The following is a 6,903-nucleotide window of genomic DNA, read 5'->3' on the forward strand; positions in this document are numbered from 1 at the left end:
AATGACGTCACGCTCCCGTGACACTCAAATGAGCTCCAATTTGAGCCATGCAGTGGCTCGGGCCAGCCACACCGCAGACCCTCTTGCCCAACGGCTTTCTCCGGAGCGCTCCACAAAAAGTGCCGCTGACCCAACCTCCGCGGGTCATCGTTAGTCCACATGCCGGGTACGTGGGTGGGTGGGTGCTTGGATCCTTTTCACCGAACGCTACTAGGCAAGTGAGCTCCAAAGATCTACGCCTCAATGGTGCCCCCTTGAGTTCATCCCGGTCATCCGGTTTGCCGTAGTCGACGACAGAGACAACTGGGAGTGGGACGAGATGGGCAAATGGCTACAAGCACGCTGACGTGGGGCACTTGGAAGCGGCACAGTGTTGACACTAGCGCCCACGTGAATAGAGCGGGCCACGCAACGGAGAAATTCAGCCGCCGACCGAGTCAAATCCAAAGAGACGAAAGGGAAACGCTCGCAGCAGCACTTTGAAGGGGGTCGCTACCGATTGACAAAAACAAACACTGGACGGATGTCCCGTGGCGTGCCCGTTTCATGAGGCCGTGGCTCGCACGTGTCCGATTCATTTGCAAAGGGAGGGGTGGCACCTTCTCATTCACGGCTCATTTGTCGGGCTCCAAATGGGGGGGGGGGGCACCCAAACTGTCGGAAGGACGGAACAATGGACTTAAGTGGGTCATGGATGAGGACGGGCTGTGGCAAACAGCTGGTGGGTGGGTGGGACGTGGCGTGGGGGAGGTGGGGGACAAAAATAGATGACGACTACTACTACTCAATTTTTGGTCATTTGGAGCATTTCCAATGGGTTCCTTCAAAGATAAACATTCTCCTCATAGCCTATGAAAAACAGGTGTTTTAGCCATGTCATTCATCTTGGCATTGTCTCCAAAATGGTGTCCGATTGCTATGGATTACAAGTTGCGGACGCACAAAAACAACCTTTCAAGACTACTATCGTGCGATGTTATCGACGACAACCACCCCCACCCCACCCTCCACAACAAAACAAATCAATAAATACATTGCTGCGCTTCCCACACAACACTGTAGAGTCCAGTCTGGCATGATTATTCGTTTGCCACCGATCCAGCCCACGTCCTAGAGTCCTAGACCTTTCTGGCCCAAAGCCTTCGATGAGTTCATAGTCATTTGTGGTCCTGTTAGCAATTGGCAATGCTAATTGCTAATAATGTCACGGTCACCATCATCACTTGGGCGATTAGCATATTCCTTCCTCTCATAGCAGGCCGGTCTTACTCGCCGTGTAGCTGGCTTTTTTGGGGTCAGAAAGTGACGTTTTAGTTGTTTTCCCCCCTTTTCCAATATCGCCCACCGTGCCGATAACCCAACACACACACAAGCGCGCGCGCGCGCACACGCACAAACACCCCTGCCTCCTTTCTAGCTACGTCGTTAGCCAGCGAGCTAGCCGTGGCGGTCGTCACATCTCCCATCAAAACAGCGGCCGCCTCAGCCTTTGTGGTAAACGAACGCCACCAAGCAGCCGCCAAGCAGCCGCCAAGCAGCCGCCAAGCAGCCGCCAACGAATATAAAAGGCAAAACGTACATACCCTTTTCGTCGAAGTGAGGGCTCACTGGCGAAACATTCAGCTTGTTTTTATGCGGTCTCCTCTCCTCGGCTTGTTTTCATCCGTCCGTCCGTCACTGCGTGCGTGCGTGCGTGTGCATGTGTGCGCGTGTGCGTGTACGTGTGTTTGGTCGCCCCTTCTCCCGCTGACAGCATGGCGGAAGCGGCACCCGGCCCACCGCGAGATGGTACAGGCCACGCCCCTAGCAACCAATCAGCAGCTCTCGTCGAGGAAGCTGGCGCGGAGGACGTCTCCCCTTGGCTGTCGTCTTGTGCTCGTCTACTTGTCGCTAGGGGCGCACCTCGGCCCGAGGGCAGGACACCTGCTATGGAGGAGGAGGAGGAGGAGGAGAAGAAGGAGGAGGAGGAGGATGCTGCTCCTGCTGCTGCTTGAGCGAGTCGGCGAAAGCAGAGAAAAAAAGGCGGGCGAGAGTGGTTAATTGTCATATAAAAAGATACACAGTATATTTGAAGATTATGTGTCTTTCACCACTTGTAGTCCAAATGTCACTGGACGTCCAGCGCCGTCCATGGCAGCCAATGACTTGAAGCTGACTGCCTCGCCAGTGCCTACACCAAATTGGCGTTTCCATGAATTGACAGAAAAGAAGGGGGAGATTATTGGCAAATTATTGGAACTCTTGCCACTCGGACACACGCCAGCCAGCTCAGCTTGATTGTCACAACAGTAACAGCAGGAGGCAGTGTTGAGCCCCACGTGCTTTGGCTTGCCAATCAAGAAAGAAGCGTACAAGAGCAATGTTTGGGGGAGGGGGGGGGGGGGGGGCTGGAAGACAAGTGTGGAAACGTGGAAATCTAGTGATGGACGCGGCTTTTAAAAAGGCCAAAATGTTCATCCAAGGCTTCATCGCAGTCATTTTGAATGCTTCACGTGAACAAGGTCGTTGGATCGGACAACTTTATCCATGGCGTATTGGGCAAATGTGATTGTGACAGTAGCAAGAGGGGGATTGGACGGAAGAACAAAGCAAAAGTAGAAAATCAATGGGATCGTGAAGAATCACCAAATGAAATGGGGCCATAGAGCACGCTCACAGATACTCAATCCACCTTTTTTATTCATCACCTCATGGATAACTCTTGAATTGCATTTCATTCCAAAAATGAAGTACCTAATTCCATAATTCTATGACGCATTTTTTTCACATCAATTGTATAAACGCATGACTATGATGTCTGACACCCAAGCAATCTTTCTTTTTTTTCCTCCTCCTATCTTATCTAGTATGTTTTCTTTTTCCCCTCCTCTGCCCCCGCCGTGGTCCCGTGGTCTCCCTTGTCGGCCGCCACCGCCGCCTCCTTCTCCGCCTCCGTCTCCGCCTCCGTCTCCGCCTCCGTCTCCGCCTCCGTCTCGGCCGGACCCTTGGAGCTCCTCACCATACCTTTGGCCATCTCCACGCCAGTGGCCTTGAGGATGGCCTTGAGGCCCAACTTGTCCACATTGTACGCCGTCACCCCCACGTTGGTCACGGAACCGAGAGCGGCGTCGGCGGCCCGGCCGGCGTCGTCGCCGTACCTGCCGAGCGAGAAGGAAAGGCCCGGATTGTTAAGGGGCTTTCCCTCCCCCGTGCAGTGGTCAAGGGGGAAGCCAGACTGACTTGTAGGCCACCGTGTCCACCGTTTGGGTGGTGACGCTCCTGCCGATGACTTTGGCTCCCGCTTCCAGGCTGCTCCACACGGCGGTGAAACCTGACGGTCACATCGGGATTGCTGTGGCCATCGGCGTGGCGCCGTCTTTGCGCCGTTGCCGATGGGGTTTTCACCTCGCAGGCTGTTGGAGGCCACAAATTTGACTCCCTGCAGATTGGACACTTGGCCGTCTTTGCTCTTCATGGACTCCGGGAGCAAGTTGGCGCCGTGTTTTTTCACCCGACGGGCCACCTTCTCCGTCAGCTGCTCGGCCATGGCGCTCACCGCGTCCACTGTGGACCGAGACCTTGTATGAGACGGCGTCCCGTCCCCCGACCGGCGACCCAAGAGCCCACCCACCCAGATACTGGCTGACGCGCAAGGCGCTCCCCGTGGCGTCCTCGGCCACCTCCAGGCCTTTGGTGACCCGCGGGCTGACCTCGGAGGGCGTCTCCTCGGGGGTGAGGCGCTCCCGGATCTTGCCGGCCCCCTTCTGAATGGCCCGACTGGTGGCCTCGGCCCCCCTGGCCACCCCTTGGCCCATCCGCGTCGCCCCTGGGGGAAAAAAACCCAAAACAAAACAAACGGTGGACGCTCGGCCAGAGGCGGTCCGAGACGGACGGGCGAATCTCACCCGTCACGATTCCCTGGCCCATTTTCTCGCTCCAAGTGGGGAGAAGCACTCCGTCCCCCGCCCGAGGACCCGGGCGGACCATCTGGGTCAAGTCCACCACTTGGGGGCTGTCGGAACTCTGTCGGGTGCCGTACATTGGGGATTCGCCCGACCGGCCCGGCGACCGACGCGCGTGGCCAGCGGCGGGCGGGTAAAAACCCGCCGTAAGTACTCGCCTGCACTCGGAAGTCGGCCAGTTGCTCCAGGAGGTCCCGGAAGGCGTGGCGGTCGGCGGCGGGCAAGCGCGAGGACAGCACCACGCCGATAAAGGCGTCGGGCACGGGCGCCTGCGTGTCGGGCAGCATGTAGACCCCGGAGTTGGCCAGCAGCACAGCCGTCTTCTCGGTGAGTGGGTGGAGCCAGCCGCACACCTGGAACAGAGACCGCCTTTGCAGCTTTTCTCTTTCTTTCGGAATGGAGATGAATGATTGAGTTGTGGCCGGAGATGAAGGATTGAGTTGGTGGCCGGAATGGAATGTGAGGCCACTCACGTCCAGGAAGACGGGCCCTTTTCCATGGGGCGTCTGGCTAGCAAATTGGACCACGCGCAGGTAGCCCGGCTCCGACAGGGCGCTGACTTGGCCGCCGGGGGCCACGAAGAACATCTGCACGCCCCAGGGGACGGAGATCAGCTCGCTCCCCCTTTCCGCCGCGCTCCACTCTTGCGGCCCGCCGGCCAGGCTGAGGTGGCCCTCGGCGGGCAGGGGCGAGTAGACGGGGGGCTGGGATGTGGCGGCGGCGGCGGCGGCGGCGGAGGAGGAGGCCGGCGGGGCCTTCCTCGGCGGGAGCGCCGGCACTTGCCCCACGTGGGGAGTCGCTTCCACCGACGGGGCGGCCAGGCGCAGGGTGGAGATCGCCTCCTCCTCTGGGGCCATCCTCGCCGGGAGCGGCGGCGACGCTTGCCCCGCGGCGGGGACCAGGTCCGCCAGCAGCGGCACCCTCCCACCGTGGGCCGACGGGGCGGCCAGGTGGGCGTCGACGGCGGCCAAGGCGCGCCGCATCCTCCGCTGCAGCTCTCGGGCCCGCTCCCACTGCGGCCCCCGGTGACGGGGGCCGTCGGCGGGCACGCCCAAGCCTTGCGCCAGGAGGCCACGGGCCATCCCGTAGCGCTGGACGGCCCCGGCCGCGTCGCCGCCCTCCTCCAGCGACAGGGCGCGGCTCAGGCAGCCGTAGGCCAGCCCGTAGCGGTCCTCGATGAGCAGCAGCTCCGCCGGCGCGGCGCTGGACAGAAGAAAGGGCAGGAGCCATCTTGGGCACGATTTCGTTGAGCGGACGACGTTTTGGTCTGGAGCGCAGCGTTTGGCGCCCCGGGACGCGCGAGTCAAGCGCCCTTTGCTATTCTCTCTGAGAGGGCAGCGAGGGAGGCCGTGACACGCCGTGACACGCCGTGACACGAGCGCAAGTATAAGCAAGGTCAAACCGATGGACGGACTCACCTGAGTGGCGTGGTCTCCATGGGGGCTGTGGCACAAACACCAAGAAACACCAAGGCTCTTCCCAGAGCTCACCTTGGTGTGATTTCCAGTCTTTCGGAGTCCAAAGGTGGGACGGACAGCCGTTCCCTGAAAGCAAGAGGGGACGTGAAGACGGAGGGATGGCAATAACAGCGCCTTTTATTTCACTTTGGAGCGTCTGACTCACGCGGTTAGAATGAAGACCGGAAGAACAGGCTCGACGGACGCACGGGTTTACCTGCGTGTGGAGCCAGGGAAGGAGTGGCGGCTCGGCGTGGTGATCACCCTCCTCACTTTCTTTTACTTTCTTTTACTTTCTTCTACTAATTGAAGTGGTGGTAAGTCAAAGCGCCAAACCTTTGCCAACGGCGTCCCTCGGCGATGGCGATACCGCCTTCCATCGGCCGAAGCGCCTTCCGTCGGCCGAGGTTTGCCCGGCACTCGTGCATGTCCAGCCAAACGAAGCCACCGGCCGGGAGAAGCTTGGCGAAGGAACGTCTGTGAAAGCTGAGTGAGAAACAGACAGCGAGAGAGAGAGAGAGAGAGAGAGAGAGAGAGAGAGAGAGAGAGAGAGAGAGAGAGAGAGAGAGAAAAGGCGTGAGCCCAGCCAGCGGACTCATCCATCCGCCACTGGCAACACAAGCGGATTGAAGAGGGAGGCTGGCTGGCCGTTGCGCCACAACTTCTTCCCGCTGAGGCTGGTTCCACTTTTCTTCTTGCTGTCCGAAGAGGAAGACGGGTCACACGGTGAGACGGTGACACTTCAGGCCACACAATGCATGCGTGCTGGCTTTGCCTGGGGTCTCGGGGGCCTCGAGAGCCTTCGGGGCTGTTGGGGGGGGGGGGGGGTGGCGTCCTCCAAATGTCATGACATTGGCCGTGAATCCATCCTGAAAATCCCCTGTAATAAGCTTCTTCACGTTTTGCTATTTCTCCATTTGCCGCGTTGCCTCATTTGGGAATACAAAAAGAGCGTGCGCGGGGGTGCGTTGCAGGGCGTCCCTCGGCGACCCGCCAGACGGGTTGCCGGGCGACAAAAAGCCCCGGCGCCGGTAGCCGTCAGCGCCGCAGCAACGCGTGGGCGACGCCACCGCGCCACGTCCCACGTTGCCATCAATTGGAAGCGCAAGTCCAACTGGCTCTTAGAGACGGGATCACTTGCGTGGGTGGGGGGGTGGGGGGGGCTGACCTGGGGGCAGCAGCGATGTGCAGACTTTTCCTCAACGTCTCCGTCTCTCTCTCTCTTTCACTCTCTCGCATACGATCCCGTGGCATCGCAGCCGAGGATGTCCGGGATTGTCCCACGTAACGGAGGCTCGGGGGCCTCGTGGCGCGTGTACGCCTGGCTCTTGCTGGGCCTGCTGCTGATCCTGCTGGGCCTGATCTTCCTGGCCCTCCGCAGGTTGAAGAACACCATCTCGTCCCGGTCGCCGGGCCGCCTTGGGGCCGAGGTCCGCGCCGCTCGGTCCCGGGGCCGAGCCCCGCCTTCCCTCGGCGGGGCGCCCCGCGCCGGTTGGCCCGCGGCC

The 6,903-nt window shown here is 60.1% G+C and overlaps 1 protein-coding gene across 2 annotated transcripts; it reads right to left on the bottom strand.

Moving 5' to 3' along the window:
- Window positions 1-2,661: 2,661 nt before the first annotated feature.
- On the bottom strand, window positions 2,662-5,936 carry LOC144212222 (spartin-like). Of its 2 annotated transcripts, none has more exons than XM_077739918.1 (9): window positions 5,616-5,936; window positions 5,360-5,485; window positions 4,415-5,144; window positions 4,100-4,294; window positions 3,885-4,002; window positions 3,611-3,805; window positions 3,385-3,543; window positions 3,220-3,310; window positions 2,662-3,137 (listed from the first exon to the last, which is right to left on the bottom strand). In XM_077739918.1, exons 2-9 carry the CDS (start codon window positions 5,377-5,379, stop codon window positions 2,843-2,845), a joined length of 1,803 nt encoding a protein of 600 aa, XP_077596044.1. In that variant the 5' UTR covers window positions 5,380-5,485; window positions 5,616-5,936; the 3' UTR covers window positions 2,662-2,842. The 2 variants fall into 2 exon arrangements, with proteins under 2 accessions (XP_077596044.1, XP_077596045.1); XM_077739919.1 differs by having other exon boundaries at window positions 5,565-5,936.
- Between the last annotated feature and the right edge of the window lie 967 nt (window positions 5,937-6,903).

This window comes from Stigmatopora nigra, chromosome 19, assembly GCF_051989575.1.
Source record: "Stigmatopora nigra isolate UIUO_SnigA chromosome 19, RoL_Snig_1.1, whole genome shotgun sequence".
Lineage (NCBI taxonomy): Eukaryota > Metazoa > Chordata > Actinopteri > Syngnathiformes > Syngnathidae > Stigmatopora > Stigmatopora nigra.

Excerpts from the sequence above, each read along its gene's own strand:
- LOC144212222 (XM_077739918.1), bottom strand. The coding sequence starts at position 5,379 with ATGGAGACCACGCCACTCAG. Across the intron at positions 3,806-3,884 it reads GGGCCAGGGAATCGTGACGG|GGGCGACGCGGATGGGCCAA; the intron begins GTGAGATTCGCC and ends TTTTTCCCCCAG. Across the intron at positions 3,544-3,610 it reads GCGCGTCAGCCAGTATCTGG|TGGACGCGGTGAGCGCCATG; the intron begins GTGGGTGGGCTC and ends CTCGGTCCACAG.